Source organism: Vicugna pacos, chromosome 32 (genome assembly GCF_048564905.1).
Source record: "Vicugna pacos chromosome 32, VicPac4, whole genome shotgun sequence".
Taxonomy (NCBI): Eukaryota; Metazoa; Chordata; class Mammalia; order Artiodactyla; family Camelidae; genus Vicugna; species Vicugna pacos.
The window spans coordinates 20,205,153-20,230,812 of NC_133018.1; the positions used below are offsets into that span (position 1 = coordinate 20,205,153).

The window sequence follows — 25,660 nt, forward strand, 5'->3', positions numbered from 1 at the left end:
TAAACGGATGTGTCTCCGTGAGCAATATGGAATTTCCGGAAATGCAGCAGACAGAATGTCTCTGGTGATAGAGAACGAGAGCATGGCCAGAAGTAATCTTTGTTCAGTAATCAAAGCTCTCTATTTAGCATCAGTCCAGAGCGAGGTTTCTCAGCCTTGGCACTGTCAACATCGTGGGCCAGATAATTCTTTTCTGTGCGTTTGTATATGTGTGTCGGGGTGGGAGCAGGGGACTGTCCTGTGTACTGTAGGATGTTCAGCACCGTCTCTGGCTTCTACCCACTGGATGCCAGGAACATCCCTCTCCAGCCATGACAACCAGAAAGTCTCCAGACAATGCTCAGTGTCCCCTGGGGGCAAAGTCCTCCGTGGAGGAGAACCAGCATTGTAGAGCAATTCCTTTACTCCAAATAAACAAAGCACTGAGGATCAAGTACTTACTGCCATACTTTTCCTTTAATTAATGCTGATTTCCTTCTTCAAGGAAGAGTCATAGTCCTGATTGCATGTTTTCCTTTCTCAAAGGGGAGGCTTATATTCTGTTTCTACTTTCATAAGCCAATATTTTACTGTTGTAGACAACTGTGTTGTTAGAAGTACTTCATTTACTGGTAGCCCCTTCTGCACACCTCTGATTTTATTCTTTAAAACCTGTAGCCTTTCTCTCTTCCTCTCTGATCTGCAGAGTGCCTTGACTTAGCTATCGGGCCCTCAAAGACTCATTTTCCTGAATATAGTTCTGATGGATAACAATGACAATAGCCAGTGAATGCCAAGTATATAATGAGCTGGCATTTCATGCACGTTTCTTGATTTGATCCTTTGACCTCATCTTGGTGTCATAATTAGGTTTATTCTAGGCTGAGAGAGGAGAAGCAACTTTCTCAGCGTCACCCATTTGGGCAGTGGGGGAATTCAATGACTGGTCTCTAATTTCACAGCCCTAGGGTATTTAATCATCAGGTTATTCCTCTTCTCCTGTGTTCAGCTGGTCCCCACGTCCAGGTACCTCTCCATCCCAGCATATGCCCTAGAATCTCAAGTGTGGGGAGGGAGTCTGTCTTCTCTTTCTTTTTGTTTAACCCAGAATAAACGAATGTGCCCAATGAACGTTTGTCATTGGGTAAATGGACATCTATTTAGCATGTGGTCTCTGTTGCTGTTGCTGGCACCCTGGCAGCTCTGGTGTGTGATGTGGCACCCTGGGCTGTTCTTTGCTAATGAAGGTATTCCAGGGTGGCTTCTACCACTGTATTGCAGATGTACGACAACATAGCACTGCTGAGGTTTAACGACGGGGACAGTGGAGAAAAACTGGTGTCTGCCATGATTTCAGCAGAAGGAGAGGTCATGGAGTTCCGGAAGATCATCAGGGCTGAGGGGCGTGTGGAGGACTGGATGACGGCAGTTTTGAATGAAATGCGAAGAACTAACCGGCTAATTACCAAAGAGGCTATTTTCAAATACTGTGAAGACAGAACCAGGTAGGATTATAAATGTGACTATGTGTTACCTTATCATATTATTGGTCATAATGGATCAATTTTTAGGGTTTGGAGTAGATCAACTGACATTTCAAATGAGGGTTTCTTTTCCTGCTGTAGCTAAATTAGCTGACACACATCTGTCCTTAAAGGATCAGCTGGTACTGCCCTTCTCAAACCGTCAACCCTGGACTGGCAGTGTTAGGGCCCCTGGGAACCTATTAAAATGCGTATTCCTGGGCCCCACCCCAAACCTCCCCCACCAGACACTCTGGGGATCTGGATTTTCACAGGATTGCAGGGGATTCTGAGCTCAAGTGTGATAACCTAGTGACCTGATGAAACCAGGTGTTCACTAAGATGGATTCTGTATGTAGGTTAATGTGTAAAGTCGTTTCTGAAATTGTTGATGAATTTCAATCACTCTGATTTTTGTGGCCTGAGAAACTTCCAGGCACTGAGCTGCACCACACCTGATCCAGTTGCTAAGAGGGCTGACTTTAACGTGCAGCTGAAGTCAAAGCACGTAAAGCGTCTTTGGATAGCTTCCCAGGAGAGTTGTCGTTGTGGCGTATTGGGTGGGGCCTTCACGCAGACTTAAATTCTGTATTATTATGAGAGCACGACCCTCTTGACTTTGCAAACTGAAGATGTCTGTTTAAGTAAATGACCAGAACAGAGCATAGTTTCTGTATGAGTAGGGTCTTGCTTTTCCTTAGACAATGTCCCTTGTAGAAAACTGGTTTGCATCTTTATGTGATCAGGTGTAGACAGACACCTTCAGTGGTGTCCTGGTAAAACTCCTAGCTCTCTGCAAAACAGAACAAAAAAGCTTTGATTTAGAGCGTTTGCCGATTCCCATGGTGTAAATATTCCCAGATGGCTGATTTGAAAGCTAAATGGAATAATGGTAAGACGGTTAACACCCCGCTTGCAACATTTCTAGATATTTGACACGTAGCTCTCGTGGAGGTGGCCTGGGCACATCACAGGCTGCATCCACTCATTTAACTACACTTATTGGCTTCCTGCTGTGGGCTGATCACTGTGCTTAATGCTATTTCAAAACCGAACTAGACAGAAACCAGTGTCCTCCAGAAGTGGAGATCGCCGAGTATTTTTAAATCTCTTCGGTGCTCCCGAATCACATGCATTTTGTGTCTGCACGTGTTTGTTTTCTCTGCATCATAACCTCTGCTTTGCCGGGGGCATTGCTCTGCGTGACAGCGAGTGGTTGGTGGAAGCGAGAGTAAGTGACTGCAGCCTGATTAACTGGGAAAGAAATGTCCGAGCCACCCCTTTCCTCCCCCAAATACCCCTCTAAGGTGAACTTGTTGCTTCTAAAGAAGGAGGTGAGCAGTTGAAATGATAACGTTGATTCATTTGAGCGGACGTATTTCAGTGTCACTGAGAAGACAGGCCCAGGCGTACGTACAGATACTGTCCTGTTCATCTTCGCTCTGCCCCGAGTCACTGTTTTCTCTGATCACACCTCTCCCGATTTCCGACTTCCTGAGGCTTGCTGTCTTTGGTAAGGTTCACGTTTGTTCACCACTTCCGGGCCATTCTCTGGACCCCCAGCTCCTTCGTTACATCTCTCTTGGGTGTAGGGATCATGCCTGGACGTCTATTAGGTTTTAGAGGCACTGCATCATTTTAAAACAAGACAGTAATGCCAAATGCTTTTTATTGTTTTATTTTATTTTTTTGCTTTTTTTTCCTTTTTCAGTTTTATTGGGTAGAATTATTACAGTTTGACGGCACATAGACATTATATTGCATGTAAACACATACATACAGTAGACTGCACATTGTTTTCGGTTCACATATATGTACTGATCATTGTTTCTAAGAACAGATTAGCGCTTTAGCTTTTTAAACTTTTTGTTGTTTTAAATATTATTTTAAATGTATTTTGCTCTTGATTGTACCTCATGAAAAGAATGACTAGTAATTCACAGTCACTTTTACTGGATTGGAACTTATAGCTCTGTGTCCATTATTTTTTTTAAAGTACGATTTAGCAAATAAGTTTTCCCTACATGTTTTTCAAGGTGCTTACCAGCTTTGGAAATAGGTATCTCAGCAGAGGAAATCCAAGTGTCCAATAAATGTACAGAAAGAGGAGAGACTTCGCTAGTCATCAGCAATCTGCAAATTAAGGCAGAATGACATAATTGATTTTTTTTTTAACCTTTCAGATTGGCAAAAAACACAAAAGAATATCATAGTGCTGGAAAGGGTGTGGTGAGGGCAGCACTGTGCGTGGCTGGTGGGGGGCACGGATTGCTACAACCTTCTGAGGTACTTTGGCCATTTCTATAAAAATAAACTACCAGAAAAGTGCTTTTGTACTTTGTCCTGGTCACCCTGCGTTTGGGATTCTGGTCTGTAACCCTGAAGCCGCTCTGACTCACCAGCGTGTGTGTAAAGCCGGGTTTCTCGCCCTCAGCTCTTCTGACATCTGGGGCTGGATAATTCTTTGCTGTGGGAGACTGTCCCGTCCATTTTAGGGTGTTTAGCATCATCCCTGGTCTCTAGCACCCAGTAGGTGCCAGTAATACCCCTTCCCCCAGTTGTGACAGCCAGAGCTGTCTCCAGACGGTGCCGCGATGTGGAAGGATGTTTAACACAGCATTGCTTGCATTGGCAAAAGGACTGGAAGCAACCTGAATAGACAGCAGTAGGGAAACGTCTTGAGTAAATCGCGGTAACTTTCATGCTCTGAAATACCGCGCCGCTCCTGCAAGGACTGGGTGAGACCCGGGGCCGGCGACCTGGGCGCATGCGCGTTAGGACCAGTAAGCGAAAAAAACCGCAACGCTGACTTTGGAGAAACAGCCCTCCCAGCCCCTCCTCCCCGTAAGTGTGTCTTTAACTTTGAGCAGGTTGGTATGAGAATGGAAAAGTGTCAAGTGACACTCAAGAAGCAAAAAACACGGGGAGTGTGGTCAAAGACAATGAATTTTTTGGTTGGAATTGTTAAAAAATTTTAAGTTCTTACAATATGCCCATAATAGTAAGTAAGTTTTAAAAAAATCTATAAAGCCACATCTTTAAAGTGATCTGGCATCTTTCTACACTGTCCTGCACCTGTAACTTTTTCATGTGCGTATGTCTGTGGGCCTGGGGTTTTGCTATCCAGCCAGAAGGGTCTTACACTCCTGTCTCCCTGCCCCTCTTACTTTGCCTTCCCTGTTCCAGAGAAAGAAATTCTTTTTTTTTTGTCTGATATGCCTCTTCAATCTCTTTTAATCCAAAGTTTCCTCATTCATTGCTTTTTTTCCCAGTTGTGCATATATAAAACATATATACATATATTTAAATATATATATATTTAAGATTCTTTTCCATTATAAGTTATACAAGACAGTGGTATCGGTCCCACTATACAGTAAATCCTTATTGTTTTTTTTTTTTTTTACATTTTTATTGATTCATAATCATTTTACAGTGTTGTGTCAAATTCCAGTGTTCAGTACAATTTTTCAGTCATACATGGACATATACACACTCATTGTCACATTTTTTTCTCTGTGATTTATCATAACATTTTGTGTATATTTCCCTGTGCTATACAGTGTAATCTTGTTTATCTGTTCTACAATTTTGAAATCCCAGTCTATCCCTTCCCACCCTCTACCCCGCCCCCCCCCCGGTAACCACAAGTCTGTATTCTCTGTCCATGAGTCCATTTCTGTCCTGTATTTATGCTTTGTTTTTGTTTGTTTGTTTGTTTTTGTTTTTTAGATTCCACATATGAGCGATCTCATATGGTATTTTTCTTTCTCTTTCTGGCTTACTTCACTTAGAATGACATTCTCTAGGAGCATCCATGTTGCTGCAAATGGCATTATGTTGTCGGTTTTTATGGCTGAGTAGTATTCCATCGTATAAATATACCACATCTTCTTTATCCAGTCACCTGTTGATGGACATTTAGGTTGTTTCCATGTTTTGGCTATTGTAAATAGTGCTGCTATGAACATTGGGGTGCAGGTGTCATCCTGAAGTAGATTTCCTTCTGGGTACAAGCCCAGGAGTGGGATTCCTGGGTCATATGGTAAGTCTATTCCTAGTCTTTTGAGGAATCGCCACACTGTTTTCCATAGTGGCTGCACCAAACTGCATTCCCACCAGCAGTGTAGGAGGGTTCCCCTATCCTTATTGTTTATCTATCTTATATGCTAATCCCAAACTCCTGATTTATCCCTCCCCTGCTTTCCCCTTTGGTCACCGTAAGTTTGTTTTCTATGTCTGTGAGTCTGTTTCTGTTTTGTAAATAAGTTCATTTGTGTCATTTGTTTAGATTCCACATATAAATGATATCTTATGATGTTTATCTTTGACTAAACTCAGTATGATGATCTCTAGGTCTATCCATGTTGCCATGAATGACAATATTTCATTCCTTTTTATGGTTGAGTAATATTCCATTATATTAAGTTACGTCCCTGTCCTGGCTATTGTAAATAGTGCTGCTATGAACATTGGGGTGCATGTATCTTTTCAAAATAATTTTCTCCAGATATATACCTGGGAGTGGGATTGCTGGATTATATGGTAAATATATTTTTAGTTTTTTAAGGAATCTCCATACTGTTCTCGTAGTGGCTGCACCAATTTGCATTCAACCCACCAACAGTGTAAGAGGGTTCCCTTTTCTCCACACCCTCTCCAGCATTTATTATTTGTAGACTTTCTGGTGATGGCCATTCTGACCCGTGTGAGGTGATACCTCATTATGGCTTTGATTTGCATTTCTCTAATAATTAGTGAAGTTGAGCATCTTTTCACATGCCTCTTGGCCCTTTGTATGAAAGAAATAGATTCTTAATGGCACCGTTTTCGGTACCAATCCCTGGGAAAAAAATCTCATAAAGATGTGCTTTTCCTTTAGGGTCGACTGGATGCTCCTGTACCAAGGGATGGTGGTGCTGGCCGCCAGCCAGGTGTGGTGGACCTGGGAGGTGGAAGATGTCTTCCGCAAAGTGCAGCAAGGGGAGAAGCAGGCCATGAAGAACTACGGCCAGAAGATGCACTGGCAGATCAACCAGCTGGTCACGCGGATCACCACGTCCCTAAGCAGAAACGACAGGAAGAAATACAACACCGTCCTGATCATCGACGTGCACGCCCGCGACATAGTCGACTCTTTCATCCGGTGCAGGTGGGGACCTTCCCGGGGCACTGGCGTCTCCGGCCTCTCTCAGCCGCTCTCCTTCCTCCTCCTCGGCCACCATCTCTTCCACTGCATCTGTCTCCCTCTAACCTTGTCCCCCGTCGCCCATCTTCCAGCATTCTCGAGGCCCGGGAGTTTGAATGGGAGAGTCAGCTGCGGTTTTACTGGGACCGAGAACCGGATGAGCTGAACATCCGTCAGTGCACGGGGACCTTCGGCTACGGATACGAGTACATGGGCTTGAACGGGAGGCTGGTCATCACGCCCCTCACGGACCGGATTTACCTGACTCTCACTCAGGTGCGCGGCGCCCTGGCTCTCGCCGTTATCGCTCACCCGGGGTTATGTGTTTCTCTCGCGGGGTGACTGTGCTCATTGTGATGTATGTGTGCTGGGTTGACCTGTGTACCCTGCCCCAAATTCATGTCTGCTCAGAACCTCGGAATATGCTCTTATTGAGAAATAGGGTCTTGAGGGATTTAGTTAAGGACTGGGGGTGAGGACATCCTGGATTAGGGCCCTAATGCCAACGACTGGTGTCCTCGTAAAAGAGGAGAGAACACAGAGACACAGGGGAGGTGATGTGAGGATGGAGGCAGAGATGGGAGGGGTGAGGCCACAAGCAGGGACCGCCGGGAGCCGCCAGGAAGGACCCTCCCTAGAGCTTTTGGAGGGAGCATGGCCCTGCCTGCATCTTGACTTCAGACTCGTAGCTTCCAGAACTGTGCAAGAACACACTTCTGTTGTTTTAAGCCACCCCGTTTGTGGTACTTTGTTATGGCGGCCCCAGGAAACGAGTGCTCTTGGTAAGGGATGTCATTCTTAAAAAATTCTGTAAAAGAGTCTAAGTTTGGAATATGGCCTAGTTGCCACCTTTTGGGATCGGGCTGTTGCAAGTTCAGGCGGCCTCTAACACCACCCTCAGATTCAGTAGTTTGCTAAAGGGAGTTACAGAATTCAGTAAAGCCATTAGAGTCATGGTTATAGTTTTTACAGCCAGTGAATACAGATCAAAATCAGCAATGGGAGAAGGCATAGGACAGGGTCCAGGAGAGACCAGGCTTGAAGCTATACTTTGCTCCCCAGTGCCGCTGTGCAGACAGCATGAGGACAGCATTATTTCTTCCAGCAACTCTGTGTGACCACGTGCGTGAAGTATGCCACCCAGGGACGCTCGCCTGAGCCTCGGTGGCCAGGGTTTTAACTGGGGGCTGGTTCTGCAGACACGACTGACCACACAAATGGTTGACCTTAGTCTCCAGACCCTCCAAAAGTCGACCTGATACCACGTGGCCCAAGGCTCCCACCATAATCACATTGTTAGATTGTCCAGCGGGGCTCAAAGTCCCCAGATAAACAAGGACCCTCTTCTCAGGCAGGACGTTCCAGCTCCTAGGATCTGGCCCTTTCTTTGGGTAAGATGTACACGTGTCCATGAGCCCCGACTGTGGGAACTGCTGGGCATTGTCCTCAGGGTGGGTACAGATTCCAGCACGGTGCTCGGTTCCTGGTGCGTGGGTCCCTGTGTAATGTGGGGAAGCGGGTGGTCCATGGAAGTCAGTGGAGAAACACAGAAATGTTAAAGATGGTGATTGTCCGGAAAGGTGCGAACTTGCTCATTGCCATTTATATATTCCCCACTGGGAATTGACACCTGTTTCCTTATGCGAATCAGACAACATGTGTTTTGCATTTGGCTTCTAACAGGCGCTGTCCATGTATCTGGGCGGGGCCCCTGCTGGCCCAGCAGGTACTGGCAAAACCGAGACCACCAAGGACCTGGCCAAAGCCTTGGGTTTACTCTGTGTTGTAACCAACTGCGGCGAAGGCATGGATTACAAAGTAAGGCCCTGGTGCCTCCTCTGGTAGTGTCTTATTAAGCAGAGAGCTAAAAATGGGACACAGATGGAAAGGCATTTCGTCTCCTATGCTTCTGTGAAATGACATGGTGAAAGCTGCAGGAATTGAGTAGAAAACTTTCACCTTCATAGTCTCAGAACTTAGATGTGTCTGCTTTGCTGGCAGCATGTAGAGCAAGAGTTCCAAACTAAATGCCCACCAGAGTCAGATAGGTAATGTAAATACGTAAAGCAGCAGACAGAGGCAATAGAGAGTGGTGGGGACTGTGGCCAACTGGAGAGCAATGCTCCAGCTAAAGGAGGAGCCACTGTTCAGCTTAGGTTAATGGTTGCCCCTCGGAAAAGTGGACCTCGTGTTGCTAGATTTTCCAGCATCTCTAGAGAAGCCAGAAATCTGGGTTTTTACATTAAAATCCTTAATTTGTGACATCCTTTGAGTGGGAGCTGGCCCACGAGAGGCCTTGGAAGTCTTGCCTGAAAGAGCCATCAGTGGCGTGGCAGGCTGACTGCTTCTCGGCCAGCGTGGTGCTTGTTGTTTGCCTTGAATTTAGAAAACTATATCCGTGAACGGGTTGCATGCAGTTTTAAAGGTGAAAGTTGCCCTGGTCCTGCCATTCCTTTCGTCCTAGGCCGTTGGGAAGATTTTCTCGGGCCTGGCTCAGTGTGGGGCTTGGGGCTGCTTTGATGAGTTTAACCGCATCGACGCCTCCGTGCTCTCGGTCATCTCGTCTCAGATTCAGACGATCCGAAATGCTCTGATTCATCAGTTAACCACGTTCCAGGTGAGGATAAGTGCGAAGCCCACCTGGATCACGTCCCCAAGGTGGACACGTGCTGTGTTAGCTCTGAAACGTGAGGTGGTGGGCAGTTGTCTGTCCAGATCAGGCTCCCCGTAGATGAAGATTTGCCGGACTTTTGTTTTCAAATTGAGACCGTTGGGTTTCCCCAGATTACCAGCATCTTTGACAATTATGGGGTGTAATATTCTAAGAACTTCAAAGTAATTCCAGACCTGTGACGAATGGCTGTAGGGAGGGCAGTATTCTTAAATAAGTGATGTTGTAAAGCACCGTTTTAAGGACAAAATATATTGTTAGTGACTTCCCAAGTCTAAGAAAAAAATGACTTAAAAAAACCAGTCAAAATGTCTTCATTTTGAAATTATCACCATGAAGAAGAAATTTTGCCTTCCTACCTGGTAAAGTTAGAACATTGTAATGAATGGGATTTTAAAGGTTGTTATCCAAGTGAGGAGGCAAATTAAATTTTTTTTTTTTGAGAATTCACCAATCTCTCCCCATCTGAGAATACATTTGCAGACTCGAGTTTGGGAAGTCTGTGTTAAACTACGTCAGATTAAGCTGGATCGGAAGGTGGAGACACATGATCTTATGGAATTTAGGTAGCCCAGTGTGGGTTCTCTGACAGTAAGGACCAGAGTGGCCAGGCCATTTCCCCGAGCTGGGGTCCTCTGTGGTCCCAGGTGGCTCTGCTGCTCCTCTGGCCAAAGTTCTTGACTCTGCGAGCCCTGCACTCTCATCACCTCATGTCCCTTGCTCCGCAGACATCCCAGGCCCTGGGACGCCATATGCAACCCTGTCTGTCCGAAATTGTCCTTTCTTCTCCTTTACCTGAAAATTCTGCTACATCCTCTGGGCCTCCCCAGAACCTCACCGGGAGGTTCAGGACCCAGATTCAGCCTGGGTTGGTGAGGATTCCATTCTGGGCACCTCTGTGGCCCTGGCACCCAACCTGCTTTTTCCCGCAATGTCAAGGCTCATTGTCAAGAGACACTGTTAAACATTTGAGGAGTCCAGTAAAGCTTCTGGGTGGATTTCTATTAATTAGCTCTTCTGAAATATTTTAGGGCTGAGCTTACTGCTCCCATGGGAAGCAAATTTAACCTAATGCATTTGGGTTTCTCAAAGCTGTGTTTTCAAGAGCAGCCCTGTCTGTTGCTCCAGAGGGTGATCTGGGACTCACGTGGGACACTGAGGACTGGGTGAGGGTGATCTCAGTGCAGACCAGTAAGATAAGACAGTGGCCTCCGTTTTTGGGGAACATCAGCTATCTGCTGGGTGGCCCTCTTGTCACTGAAACAGCCTGTGCCTCATAAAGATAGAGCATTCTGTCTTCTCTCTGGTGGACCATTAGAAGAAATGAAATGGTAAAATCTTAGTAAGGAGGAATGTTAAGATACTTGAAATTCAACTGTAGGCTAATGAGACTCAAAACTTAGAGATTTCTGCATTTGGTTGGTACACGGGCACCTGGAGGACAAAGACTGGTTTCTTGAGGGATGCTGAGGAGGGATTCTGTAGGAAGGGTCCACGTGACGTCCAGGCACTGAGACGGAGGTGAGGGTGGGAATGCGGAGAGAAATGACAGCTGACATGAATGAAAATCCACTTTGTGTGAAGCAGCGGGCTGGGTGCTCCTGAATATGTTGTCTCGTTTAATTGCCACGAGCTCGCAGAAAAGGAAACTTAGACTCAGAGAGGGTAAGTGACCTGTCGGGGGTCACACAGCACCTCAGATCAACCCCAGGCTGCACCCTTTGCCAACATCAGCGACTTCTCAAGTGGACAGACCCTTGATTCAGATCTGAGTTTGGGGGTCAACTGAGGCTTGTGCCCCCAGAACACCTGGGTCACAAACACAAGGACTCTGCATTTGTCACCAGGAAAGGGCAGGAGACACATGGTGGTGTTGGCCTCGTATGCAGTCCTCCTTTCCCCTTGGCGGGCTGGCCGGCAGTGTACCCCTCCTTCCTTCCCCTCGTTCTCCAGTTTGAAGGGCAGGAGATCTCCCTGGACTCGAGAATGGGCATCTTCATCACCATGAACCCCGGCTACGCGGGCCGCACGGAGCTGCCCGAGTCGGTGAAGGCCCTCTTCCGGCCCGTGGTGGTGATCGTGCCGGACCTGCAGCAGATCTGCGAGATCATGCTCTTCTCCGAGGGCTTCCTCGGGGCCAAGGTGAGGCCGCGCCAGCGCCGGGCGCCCCAGAGCTCCCCGCTGGGTCTGCTTGCAGGCCGGGGCTCTGGGAGCTTCCTTCTGGGCGGCTTTTCAAATTGTTTCGCTTTGTCTCTCTCCCTCCCTTTCTCGCTTTTTAAAATTACAGCTTTTATTTTGGCATCACATGACTCAACAGGTGCCCCTCTCCTGGCTTCCCCCAGTGATAACATCACAACCAGGAAACTGATGTGGCCGCAGTGCCGCTCACAGACTGTATCTGAATTCCACCAGGTTTCACCTTCTCTCTCTCTGGTGTGTGTGTATCTTTCTGTGGCATTTTATCACACCTGTGGTGTAACTGGTGCCACAATCCAGATACAAGACTGTCCCATCAACACAGAGAAACTCCCTCGTGTCACCCTTTAACAGTCACAGCCTGCCTCCGACTCTAACTCCTCACAGCCACCAATCATTCTCTATCACTATAATTATGTCACTTCTAGAATGTTCTATTCACGGAATCCTATAATGTGTAACCCTTTGAGATGGGCTTCTTTCACTCAGTGCCCTTGAGAATATGTGGCTTTAAAAATGTATCTGGGGGGAGAGGATAGCTCAGTGGTAGAGCATGTGCTTTGCATGCACAAGGTCCCGAGTCAATCCCCAGTACCACTTCCATTGAGAAAAAAAAGAAAGAAGTTGGACCTTACTTAATGCCACATACAAAAATAACTCAAAATGGATCAAAGACCTAAATGTAAGACCTAAAACTATAAAACGCTGAGAAGTAAACACAGAGGAAATTTTTCATGACATAGGACTTGGCAAAGATTTCTTTAATATGATATCAAAAGACAACAAAAGAAAAGAATAGATAAATTGGACTTCATAAAAATAAAAAAATGCCCACATAACTCCTTTATTATCTCTTAAAATATGTATACAAAGATTATGCACATATGCTTTCCCAGAACGTTCTGGAAAAAGTATGAAATAGTGAATACTTTTAACATAATGTTGTTATGTTGCTTCTCTGAAATTTTTTGGTAAAGGCCAATCCTCCTATGTAGATTTTGAGCCAGAGTGGAGAGACCTCTGGTTCTTAGTTTTCATGAGCAAAATTCCCATGCCATCCGTAGGAACCAGAAGATCTTGAATCCTTTTTGTAGACCAGGTGGCTGACTTGTCCTCAAAAACGGTTACAGGAGAACTTTAATAACATGATGAGGTCAAAATAAACAAGACGCAAATTTCTGGGCTGTGATCGCTATGATTTTAAAAAGTTGGATGAATTCTGTTATTTAAGGTGCTTAAGATTTTCCTCAACTTTCAAGGACTGTCATCCAATTTTGGTAAGGGCTGGCGTTCTTTCAAATTAGTCCCTAATTTGTCAGTGTTAACAACAGAGGACCCATCCTGGTGTTTGTTAGAGGCAAGATTTGCTTGTTTGTCCAGTGGCTTCAGCTGAACATCTTTATGTCAGTTCGCTTTGCGTAAGGATGCTCTGGTGCTTTCAGGTCATTTTCTTCACTTATTTTGTATTGTCCTTTATCACAAAAGACTCTGGCCAAAAAGATGACCGTTCTGTACAAGCTGGCCCGGGAACAGCTCTCCAAGCAGCATCATTATGATTTTGGACTCCGAGCCCTGAAGTCGGTGCTGGTGATGGCTGGTGAGCTGAAGAGAGGTTCTTCTGACCTGAGGGAGGTAGGGGCCACGCACACTAAGTCCTCTGGGTTTCCATTCGGTTCACGTGTATCTGGGAAACGCTAGGGTGGAGGTGACGGGCGGGGAGTACCGTTCTCAAGGGAAAGTTTTATTCTTAGCTGTCACCTCATTTGGTTGTCTGGCTTCCGTTTGGTCTTACCCATCGTGCTGTTTCCTTCCGATTTGACTTACTACCCTAAGGTCAAGGTGTGTCGTCACGGTGCTGTTTGCGATGCTTCGATGATAATAATCAGTCTGTGATGGCAGGATGGTGGGGTGGGGAGGGGGTGGGATAAACAAAATTCTCGAGAAAGCACAAGCATGAGTTTTTCCCTCTTTACAATGAAAGCCAGAGGGGTGAGCACGTTTCTTTCAGGTGGGACTTCCTCCAAGACAGAGTGCCACTCTGTGGGCAACAGGCTCGCGTGTTTCCCTGGAGACTGTCCTTGAAATGCTTTATGTTTTACGTTTCACATACAATTGCATTTTCTATTTCATAAGAGGGTTCTAGACTAGGCCCGGGGGCTTCTGGAAACATCTTTGAAGACGTCTGTGTTTCGTCCCGTCCAGGACGTGGTGCTGATGAGAGCCCTTCGAGACATGAATCTGCCCAAGTTCGTGTTTGAAGACGTTCCTCTTTTCCTGGGTTTGATTTCCGATCTGTTTCCTGGGCTGGACTGCCCGCGGGTTCGCTACCCCGATTTCAACGATGCCGTGGAACAGGTGCTCCAGGAAAATGGCTACGTCGTCTTACCTGTCCAGGTGAAACGGTGCTGAAGACGAGAGTTTGCTGACTTTTTCTGGGTCCTTCCTATTTTTTTTTTCATTAAAAAGATTGTGGTAAAATACACATAACATTTAGCATCTTAACCACTCCCCACCTCTCCCCTCCATTTTTTTTTATTGTGGTAAAGTACATATCACATAAAATTTACTGTCTTACCCATTTTTTAGTACAGTTGAGTCATGTTAAGTATAGTCACACTGTTGTGAAATAGATCCAGAACTCTTTCATCTTGCAAACCTGGAACTCTGACCCCATTAAACAATAACTTCTCTCAACTTCCCTCCCTCAGCTCTCAGTAACCTTGAGCTCTGCTTTCTGTCTGTATGAATTTGACTCCTCCAGGTGCCTCATACGAGTGGCATCACACAGTGCTTGTCCTTTTGTGTCTGGCTTATTTCACTTGGCATCATGTCCTCAGGGTTCACCCATGTTGTATCCTGTGTCAGAATTCTCTTCCTTTTTAAGGCTGAGTAATATTCCATAGTATGTATATACTACCTTCCAATTGTTTTTTGGCACAGTGTGATCAGATAAATTAAGTATTTTGTTTTGGGGCCCAAACATCTAATGTTCTCTTCCCAACCCACCTTTTTCTCCCACCAGAGTCAGACTTACAAAAGAAAATTTAAATGAGATATTGCAGGTAGAAATTTGATCATCTGAAGCCTGTGAGGTTGTGTGTGTTGTCAGTAAGCCATAGATTATTGCCAGAATGTTCTGCTGAGGGTGTGAATGCCTAAAGCTGCAGGCTTAGGGTGGCTGCCTCTGGATGGGCAAACCTTGGAGCATCAGGCTACCCTGAGTGAGGCCTTAGGCTGGGGCAGCAGGTACTGGCCACAGGTGAGAGAGCTCTCTGCATCTTTCCTGGTCCTGATGGCTTCCTCTGGAGGTGGTGGTAGAAAGATGTGTTTTTGGGTGGAAGTGTAAAAATGGTGTAGCCGCTTTGGAAAACAGTCTGGCAGTTTCTCAAAAAGTACCATCTGGATACCATCGGACCCAGAAATTCCATTCCTAGGCGTATGCCTGAGAGAAATGAGAACATATGAAAACTTGTACATGAAGGAATCTTGAAAATTTGAGCACAAATGAAATGAAAACTTGTACATGAATGTTCATAGCAGCAAGGTTCATAAGTGCCAACAAGTGGAAGTAATACAAGTGTCCATCAATGGATGAATAGATAAACAAAATGTGGTCTATCCATCTGGTGGAATATTACTCGGCCATAGAAAAGAATAAGGTGCTGGCACCTACTACATTTATGGATGGTCCTTGAAACCATCATGCTAAGTGAAAGAAGCCAGACACATAGGACGATGTATCACACAATTCCATTTATCTGTTGAGAATGGGCAAATCCACGGAGACAGAAAGTAGATTCGTGGATGCCAGGGGCTGGGGGCTGGGGTGGGCTTGGGAGACACAACTAATGAGCACAGTGTGGGGGTTTTGAAGCTGGGGAGGGATGACGAAAATATTTTAAAATTGAATATGGTAGTGGTTTCACGACCTTTTGGATATACTGCAAACCACTGAATTATTGAAATGAAATACTTTAAATGGGTGAATCGTATGCCTGTGAATTCTAGCTCAATATAGCTATTTTTTAAAAAAGGTGTGTTTTAACCCAGCTGCTAATGTTCGTCCCACAGGTGGATAAAGTGGTGCAGATGTTCGAGACCATGTTAACCCGCCACACGACGATGGTGGTGGGGCCCACGGGAGGGGGCAAGTCCGTGGTCATTAACGCTCTGTGCCAGGCCCAGACCAAGTGAGTATGCCCTCTGAGGGTGGGGCTTGGTTCCCAGGGTGGCTTCACGGTTAGGTTGGCGGTATTACCTGGTCCCACTTTGCTCTCTGATTTCCTGGGAGGTTAAATGTGTCCTGGACACCCCTTTAAACCTAGAGCATCTTAACTTTTCATTGCTGATTTAGTTGACATGTTTTAGAAGGTAAAAGCAGTGAGCCTTTTGTGCATCAGACTGCAAATAGGTTTATTCGTGCAAGGAGTGTCTCACAAAGTATCTTACAAGGGTGTTTTGAAAATTAACTCAAGCTGTATTTTCTTGGTATTCAGACTGCTCCTTTAAAGTCAGTCTGAGCCCCCATCGTTATGTTATGGTATCAGAGTGGCCAGAAAGAGAGTGTCACCCCTACAAATGCTGTATCATCAGCAGCCCTGCAGGAGCAATGCAGCGTGAAGGAGAACTGTGATCTCACGCTCCTAAAATAGAATATCATTCAAGACCTGTAGTGAGTTGATACGCTTATGCTGAAAATGGGTTTTCTGACTTCTGCGCTTTCTCTTAAGCAATAACTACATTCCAGACAGGTTTCAATGCATGCTGACATTCCAGCAAAAAATCTAAGTCAAGCCTTGTAATCTTTGAGACTTTACCATTTCTAGATAGTCTATAAAATCTAATTGAGTGACTGTCATTTCTTCTTATTTCTTATGGTTCTCATGGGAAAAATCAGTGGACAGCGGCTTACTGATTTTAATATGGTTATTCCATAGTCCTGCTGTATTTCATTTTTTAATTCGCTGTGAGATATTTTATAGAACCAGCACATACAGATATGTGAGTTTATGTTTGCCGCTATTACCTTGGCTTGTTTGTTTTGTTAATTATGAACTATGGTTTGTGTGAACGTTTGTTTTCTGTGGATGAATTGATCCCGTAGCGTTGCGGGAATTCGCAGGCATGACAGTGGGAACTGCCCTGTCCCCGCGATTTATTTATAAAGTCAGCAACGCAGAGCAGATGCTGTTCTGTAAATCCGAGGGTTTGAACGTCAGGAGTTCAGAGCTTTTACATTCTGATAACTCTCATCTCCTATACACTAGTTGTGAAATATTTACATAAATATGCCGTGTGCATGAATATGTAACTATGTGAATGTGCAATATACGTGGAGGTTAGCGTCTGTTGCCCTCAAAGGTCAAAGCTGTGTTATCAGCTCAGACCTTGCTTGTGTTGGCGCCATGTTTCTGGTGAAAGGTGGCTCCCTTGCATTTAGTATAAGCCATGAATGGGGAGCGGGAAGCCCAGTGCAGAGTTTGGATGGATTGCGTTTTAAATTTTTGATTGGATCCAGCACACTGAATCCCCACATGGGTTTTCCTAATGCTTTTAGTCTGCCAGAGCCATGGCTGAAGCCTCTCCTTTGATTTAGGCTTGGGCTGGTGACGAAGTTGTACGTCCTAAACCCCAAAGCTATGAGCGTCATCGAGCTTTACGGCATCCTGGACCCCACCACCCGAGACTGGACAGACGGGGTGCTGTCCAGCATCTTCAGGGAGATCAACAAGCCGACGGATAAGAAGGAGCGAAAGTGAGTGTCTTTGTAAGGAGGGGAGAGCCTGGGTTGGTTCGTAGTGAATTAGCCAAAACGGCACAAATAAACAAACGACGTACGGTATCATAGTTTCACGTCTGGAGGCAAACAGAGTCAGACGCTGGAGGCTCTGCCCGGGAAGGGCCAGGTACCTGCTCAGGGCTGTTGATGTGTTTCTTAACCACTCTCCTCAGCTGTGATTGTCCCCTGAACCGTGGAGGAGGCTGAGGTCCAGGGAAGGGAAGAGCTTGCCCCAAGGCCAGGGATTTGAAGCAAGGTGAATCAAGGAAAGACAGCAAAGCCTCGTGGGAGGTGCTGGAACACCCGTCAGAGCTGCGCTTTCTCACCGGCAGGCTTGGTTGAGGACGCCTGCCCTGCGCGAGTCGCGCACACTGTGGTGATGGTCTAGTGAGGCCGGAAGGCAGGCGCCCCGTGGGAACATTGGGTGAAAAGCTTCCCCCAGTGTTGGCTATTCTCCTGACACCTCTCAGGTGAACGCAGGGACAGTCCTGATTGTATCTCCTAGCCCAATCCCAGTAATTAAAGTAACCTTTAAATAACTAAATCATTCGTCTGAAGTCTCAACTGATGACTTTTGAAACAGCCTCTTCTTAGCAGTACCCCTCCCGACTCTGGACCAACCCAGGATTTCACACCGTGCACAGTCGTCCTGTCTCTCTGACATCTTCTAACTCCGAGCAGTTCCTCAGGCTTTCTTTTTTCTTTTTTTTTCAATTGAAGTACCATAAGTTACAATGTATCACTTTCTGGTATGCAGCACAATGTCCCCGTCATGCATATACATGCATATATTCATCTTCATATTCTTTTTTATTAAAGGTTATTACAAGATAGTGAATATAGTTCCCTGTACTATACAGAAGAAACTTAAAAAAAACTATTCTTATATATAGTGGCTAACATTTATAAATCTCAAACTCCCAAATTTATGCCTTCCCACCCCCTTTCCCTGGTAACCATAAAATTGTTTACTATGTCTGCAAGTCTGTTCCTGTTTTGTAGATGAGTTCATAGTGTCCTTTTTTTTTTTTTAGATTCCACATATGAGTGATATCATATGGTATTTTTCTTTTTCTTTCTGGTTACTTCACTTAGAATGATGATCTCTAGGTCCATCCATGTTACTGCAAATGGCATTATTTTATGCTTTTTTATGGCTGAGTAATATTCCACTCTTCTTTATCTTTTATGGCCTTGATGTTCTGGAAGGTTCTAGGCCGGCTGCTGTACTGAATGCCCTCATTGTGGCTTCGTCCATTGCTTCCTTGTAACTGGATGCCGGATGTGCATCTTTGCAGGAATCTTGCAGGAGCAACGTTGTGTCCTTCTCAGCGAGTCTTGGGAAGCATTTGATGCTGGTTTGCTTCCTTAGTGATTTTTACTTTGATCATCAGGTTAAGGTGGCATCTGCCATTTTCCCTCCTGTAATTGATATGCAAGCTGTGGGGAGACTGTGTAAATACCCTCTTTCTCATCAAACCTTCACCTGATGGTTTCAGCTCTATTGATGGTGGCCTGAATCTAGCCTTCTTATGATGACAGTAGAATGGAGACTTTCTATTGGGACAGTTGGTGAAGTTTGAATATGGATTGTATATTAGATAACAGTATTCTACTGATGCTAAATTTCCTGATTTTGATCATTGTAATGTGGTCATGTAAAAGAAAGTGTTTGTTCTTTGAAAGCACATGCTTAAGCGTGTAGGAACAAAGGGCGTCATGTCTGCAACTTACTCTCAAATGATTCGGGAAAACAGAGGGAGAGCAAAAGAGCACAAATGTGGCAAAAAATTAACAGGTGGAGAATCTGGTCGAAGGGCCTATGGGAGTTCTTTGTACTATTCCACTCTTGTAAGTCTGTAAGTTTGAAATTATTTAAAATAAAAAGTTTTTAAAAACACTGGAAGAAAAGAAACTGAGAGGTGAAAGCTGCAAGAAATCCAGCTACTCATATCAGTGAATTCAGTGGAAGCAATATCAGATCACAGTGCAACACGGTCTCCTTTGGAGATGGGCTTTGTTGTGACATAAACCATTGTAGCCACAGAATTGAAGTGTCTTGAACGTGGCTTGCACACCAGTCTTCTTTGCTGCCAGGACATATGATGTGTAAACCAGGGTTTGCAAATGCAGGGGCACCCAGGGGCCCAGCAGGTAGCATAAAGGAGTGAAATGGGCCAAGTTACATGGTGTACTAGCTTCTTCAGGGCTGCCGTAACATGACCATAAACTGGGTGGCAAAAACAACAGAAAGTTATCCTTGACCAGCTCTGGAAGCCAGAAGTCTAAAGTAAAGATGGGACCGCACTGCCTCTGGAGGCTCTAGGGGAAAGTCCTCCCTTGCCTTTGACAGCTTCTAGTGACTCCAGGTGTTCCTTGGCTTGTGTCTGTGTCACTCCGATCTCTACCTCCATCTCCACGTGGCCTTCCCCCATGTAAGGGTACTTGCTGTTGGCTTAGTCTTCCCCGATGGTCCAGGATGACCTCATCTCAAGATCTTTAACTTAATTACATCTTCAAAGACCTTTTTTCCCCAAATAAGTTCACACTCACAGATTCTGGATGGGCATACCTTTTGGGGGGTCTGCCCTTCGATCCAGTACACATGGGTATGTGAAACACTTCCCTTTTCTCTTAACTTTACCATAAGAGAGCTAGGTGTCAAAACCAGTGGTGAATAGCAGCTGATGCTCAGTCTCACATTTAAGAAAAGAGTGAGGTGGCCTGTGACACTTTCTGTCTTCATGGGCAGCTACTTCCAGCAACAGCAGACTGTTCCCATGTAGGAACGCAGGTCTGTACTGTCAGACCTTCTGGGATGCCAGAGAAGCGAGAAATCCAGATTGTTGTGAAATGTCCTGATTCTTAAATGTTAGTGACTAACATGCATATATATATATATATGTGTGTGTATATTATATATAATTATTACTATTATTATTATTTTATTGGGTCAAACCTCCGGACCAAGTAGGGTCCTGGTTATAAATCCCTGGGAAAGATGTTTAACATAAATTGGAAGGTCACACCAAGTTCCGTCATTGGAAGCCATCTAGGATCCAGGGCTCACTTTTCTCTGGTTGCTGCAGGTATATTTTATTTGATGGTGATGTGGATGCTCTGTGGGTGGAAAACATGAATTCTGTGATGGATGACAACAGGCTGTTGACGTTGGCCAACGGGGAGCGTATTCGGCTTCAAGCACACTGTGCTCTGCTCTTTGAGGTAAGTCGTGATGAAAAGTAACTTGGAACATGTCCTTCTTTTAATTAACATTTATAAAAGTTTATTATAGTAGTTAGAGATGGCTAAAGAAAACCCAAGCAATGCAGAAGCATTTATGGATGAGTACAACTCTTTGTTCCCTACCTACTGCCCTCATCTCTTCTTACTGTATCCCAGAGATAACTACTTTTCACTCTTGAGTTGCTTCTTCTGATGGTTACCACAGTATCTAAAAGTGACACGCTTAACATGCTATTTCTTCCCTTATCAAGTTTACACATTATCTGTTGACTGAAAGTGAGGGTTCATCTTTTATACCATCAGTGAAAGTGAAAAGTGAGGGTTCATCTTTTATACCATCAGTCCACCTCTCCTCCTTAGACTATATTGCTAAATCAGTTAAACTAGTAAACATATTTACATCATTATGAATAAAGAAATTTTTACTATAGAGCCAACTAGTATTCTGTGATATACTTGCTGGAGAAACGAGAAATCCAGGAACTGTGATATGTTTACTTTCTTTTAGAGACATTTTGTTTTTGACCGGGTGTTTGTAGTTGCTTTTCTTTTTCTTTCACATTATTTGCCTTTATCTTCATTTGTTTTTCCAAACTTTCTATCATATCCTCTGGACCTGTTTCATAGCTGTGGCCCTGAGACTTGCTTTCACTCTAGCTTAATGTTAATGCCATTTGTAACTTGGCCTGCAAAATTTGCTGATGTATGTGTATTTATGCATATCATTATCTTATTGGCTGAACTGTGCCTTTTATTTTTTCAAAGAAAGAGATATGGGTGTGTTACTATTGCTATTAGAGGCATACTTATTAAGTTTCATATTATCTGATCTCAGTTATGTTAAAAAATTAAAGAAAAAAACTGAAAGGGAAACAATTCAAAACAATGTTTCTTGGTGGTGGGATTTGGATAACTTATTTTCTTTATACTTTTTGATTTTTGTCAGATGTTTTATAGCATGTTAATTTTTCCCATTAATTTTTTAGTAAAAAATAAACTTAAGAAGTGCTACATCAGAGACGCATAATCTTCCCATGATAAACCCAAGTGTTTATTTATTTTTTTAATTATATAGCAGTTTTATTTATTTTTTTAAACATTTTTTATTGATTTATAATTTTACAATGTTGTGTCAAATTCCAGTGTTCAGCACAATTTTTCAGTCATTCATGGACATATACACACTCATTGTCACTTTTTTTCTCTGTGAGTTATCATAACATTTTGTGTATATTTCCCTGTGCTATACAGTGTAATCTTGTTTATCTATTCTATAATTTTGAAATCCCAGTCTATCCCTTCCCACCCTCCACCCCCCTGGCAACCACAAGTCTGTATTCTCTGTCTGAGTCTATTTCTGTCCTGTATTTATGCTTTGTTTTTGTTCCAAGTGTTTAATTAGAAGCCTCATAAAAGCTATGTTAATCTGAGTATGACTTGGGTTTTATGCAGTTGTAAAAACTTTGTATAAGCAAAGACTTTTAAACATGCATTCTAGTTGTTTATAGCTGTAGAAAACACTGACTTTGTTTATTTCTCCAGGTTGGAGATTTACAGTCTGCCTCCCCTGCGACTGTGTCTCGATGTGGAATGGTCTATGTGGATCCTAAAAACTTGAAATATCAACCATACTGGAAAAAATGGGTTAATCAAATACAAAACAAGGTGAAAATGATTTCCAAAATGAACTTAAAGTTATGAGTATTGGTGGCTAGTTGGGTAAACATCACTCAGAGGGATGTTTATAGTTGAAGACTATAACCTTGACCTTGACCTTCCCATGATCTTGAGCACCTAATGTTATTGATAAGTTGAATGAAAACATGGAAGGCACTCTTATTAGATTTCCAGATAATTCACCACTGGTGGGATAGGTAATGACTTTGATAGTCTAGACTAGGAGTTGACAAATCTTTTCTGTGAAAGGGTAGAGAGTAAATATTTTAGGCTTTGTGAGCCATATGGTTTCTTTTATTACTCCTCAACCCTGCCTTTGTGGAATGAAAGCAGCCTCAGTACATGAATGGACATAGCTATGTACCAATAAAACTTTATTTACAAAAACAGGTGGCGGGCCAGATTTGGCTTATGGGTCATAGTTGACAACCCCTTGTCCAACCAAGTGCAGATGTAGAGAGACTTGTCTCTAGGAGGTACCCAACTCCTCCCCTTTTGCTCAGTTAGATGAATGCAATGTATGCAGGACCTAGTTTGTCATGGAATTGAGATCTGATGGTTTCAGTTGACCTCGAACCATGTGATGTGTCACATGGCTGCTCAGAAATGTGTGTTGCCTTAGTGACAGGCTGCATTGAAAGGGGCATAGATAGATGTAACAGTCATGTGAAGGTTGTGGCTTGACCACACCCAGGACACCATGACAAGGGATATAGCATGTGTCTCTAGAAGGACCACTAGGCTGATGGTTGAATTGGAAACCAGGACGTAATTACCCTAGAGAAAAGAAGACCTAGGGAAACATGGTAGGACCATTTGAGGCCCACTGTCATATGGTGAATGACACCCCTGCAGTTCCTGGTGGTCATCAGTGCCTTGGTGGGGAGAGGGACTTCCCACTGATTTGCAGTCTTTGCTCGATGACGGTGGCCATGTCACTTGAACGCTAAGATAGTCAGCCCTTTTTCTGTCAAATGGGACTGTTTATCTCACTTCCCTGCCAGGTGGTGGGGTAGACTCTATGGCCATGAAATTAAATGCTACACGATGAAATGAAAGTGTATTACAAAGGGCAGATTTCTCTACAAATGTAAGGCACGCTTATCAGTGTGTACTCACCTGCCGAATTTCTCATGCATCAGAAAATGTTTCATTTCTCACCTCCTCTCTTTGCAAGAAAAGCCTCCCACTAACTTCCATTTAGATAAAGGAACCCTGGGAAAGGCTTTAGAATTCTGCTCTTTTATAGGTGGAGCAAGGTGATTTACAGAATCTGTTTGGGAAATATGTGCCCTATCTCATGGATGTGATAGTGGAAGGAATAGTGGATGGAAGACAAGGAGAGAAGCTGAAGACAATAATTCCTCAGACAGATCTAAATATGGTAAGAAACCATCTTTGTTAGCAAAAAGAAATTTTTCCCTAAAGATGGACTCATGGTGGGCTTTCAAGGGAAGCAAAGATGCCAGATGGGTAAGCTCTAAATCACCAGCTACTGACAAGGAAGACATAACACGTCCTTTTGTGACCCTGTGCAAGGCAAGATACTGGGCCCCACATGTCTGAACCAATATGGTGGATCATGTAGTTCCCATCGCTCTGGGATCTGGGACCCCAGAATTTATGACCAGAACTGACCCTGGTTGGGGTGTGTGGAGTATATGGGCTGACCCAGGCATTTTCCTGTGAACCAGGTAACTCAGTTAACCAAGATGTTGGATGCGTTACTAGAAGGAGAAATCGAGGACCCCGATCTTCTGGAGTGCTACTTCTTAGAGGCTCTGTACTGCTCCCTGGGCGCTTCCCTGCTCGAGGATGGAAGGGCTAAATTTGATGACTGTATTAAACGCATTGCTTCTTTGCCTACTGCTGATATGGAAGGAGTTTGGGCCAGACCCGGGGAACTGCCAGGTAGGAACCAAATGTAACCTGTTTTCCTTCTCAGAATGCTTTTGGTTAGGTTTTTAGAGGATGTGACCTTGACTTTCCATATGTGTGCCTGTATGGGTTTCCCACCTTGTTTCTGTAGAGAAACATGCAATGGTCAGTGCACCCGGCGGTACCCTCAGGACAAGTTCAAATGCACGGACTGCTACAGCAGAAGCCCATCTCCTCCGGATGGCCTTTCTTGATGAGTCGAAACATTTCCTGCCCTGGCTTAGGCACTGGCTTCCTTCACTCTGTTTAAGCTCTTTAAAATTTTCACATTTTATCTGTCTTTGAATTTCTTCTCCTTTGGGATTCTCTATCTGTTTTTTGAACCCCCTCTCTGAAGTCCCCCAACTTAATTCATCTGCGATCTGCCTGAGTATTTGCACAGTAGACAATCACGTGCGGACCTATAGATCATTCATAGGGAACAAATAGCATTAGTTCATTGCAAGCATGTGCCAGAGCTGATGCTGTATTTCCATGTCCAAGGTCGAAGTGAAACAGACCCCTGTGTATTACAGGTCAACTTCCAACCTTGTATGACTTTCATTTCGATCCCACACAGAAGAAATGGATACCATGGAATAAATTAGTGCCAGAGTATGTTCATTCCCATGAGAGGAAATTTATTGACATCCTGGGTAAGTGAGAACCAAACCCCTGTTCCTCGGCTTACGAACGGGTGGTTCTTGTTCCGTGAGGAAGGGAGAAAGATCCCCTTGTCGTGCTCTGAGTCCCACTTGGAGTGCTGGTTGAGAGAAGCTGAGAAACATGAGCCATGGGCTTTGCCAAGAAGGTGGCACTTTTGATTCCTTCTATGTGCTGCTGGCTGTGAGCATCTTCAGACGCTCTCTCAGATGCCTCTGAGCTCTCTCCCTAGGCAGGCCGATCCTGACAGGTGGGGGCGGGAGGTGGGGTCGGAGGGGTGCTGGTCTGCTTCCCCTCACTTTGCACAGGCTCCTTTCTGCCCGTAGGGCTGGCTAGGCGTGGGGAGGAATGAAGAAAGGAGTGAAGGAGGAATCAACAAGACGGCGTTTTGTAAAAGATGCTGCCTTGAGAAGTTGTGTACTGTGGACGTTGTGTATTGGGCCATATTTAAAACGCACACCTCTGGCTATTTGGATAACAGAGAGGCTGAAGAATTTCACAAAACGAACATCCGATTTTGGCTCTTACAGCATTCTGATAGAGTGAGGTGTACTTACTTTCTCATAAACCAATCAGGATTAAAAACTGCCAGTGTGGGAGTGAGACAGACCTGACTTTGAGGTCTTCAGAGGAAGTTGCTGGTCAGGAAACCAAATCCTGCAAATAAGTGAGTGACATAAGGGAAGGAGAACCTGGAATCAAAATTGGATATGCAGATATAAATAAGAATTAGATATTAAAACAGTCTGAGAATTCTACACCTAGACTGTGGTGATGATGACACATATAGAAATGTATCAAATTATACACTTAAAATTGGA

At 44.4% G+C, this 25,660-nt stretch overlaps 1 protein-coding gene across 4 annotated transcripts in view; it reads left to right on the forward strand.

The window, feature by feature from the left end:
- DNAH10 (dynein axonemal heavy chain 10) overlaps positions 1–25,660 on the forward strand; it is a 123,929-nt gene that overhangs the window by 52,582 nt on the left and 45,687 nt on the right. For all 4 annotated transcript variants that reach the window (XM_072953384.1, XM_072953386.1, XM_072953385.1 and 1 more), the window contains 15 exons: positions 1,261–1,484; positions 6,385–6,654; positions 6,783–6,966; positions 8,374–8,508; positions 9,155–9,307; positions 11,315–11,503; positions 13,043–13,189; positions 13,760–13,951; positions 15,629–15,747; positions 17,154–17,312; positions 20,426–20,561; positions 22,125–22,247; positions 23,509–23,643; positions 23,954–24,170; positions 24,713–24,832. In XM_072953384.1, the coding sequence (XP_072809485.1) occupies positions 1,261–1,484; positions 6,385–6,654; positions 6,783–6,966; positions 8,374–8,508; positions 9,155–9,307; positions 11,315–11,503; positions 13,043–13,189; positions 13,760–13,951; positions 15,629–15,747; positions 17,154–17,312; positions 20,426–20,561; positions 22,125–22,247; positions 23,509–23,643; positions 23,954–24,170; positions 24,713–24,832 (2,503 nt within the window). The remainder of the gene's footprint in view (positions 1–1,260; positions 1,485–6,384; positions 6,655–6,782; positions 6,967–8,373; positions 8,509–9,154; positions 9,308–11,314; positions 11,504–13,042; positions 13,190–13,759; positions 13,952–15,628; positions 15,748–17,153; positions 17,313–20,425; positions 20,562–22,124; positions 22,248–23,508; positions 23,644–23,953; positions 24,171–24,712; positions 24,833–25,660) is intronic.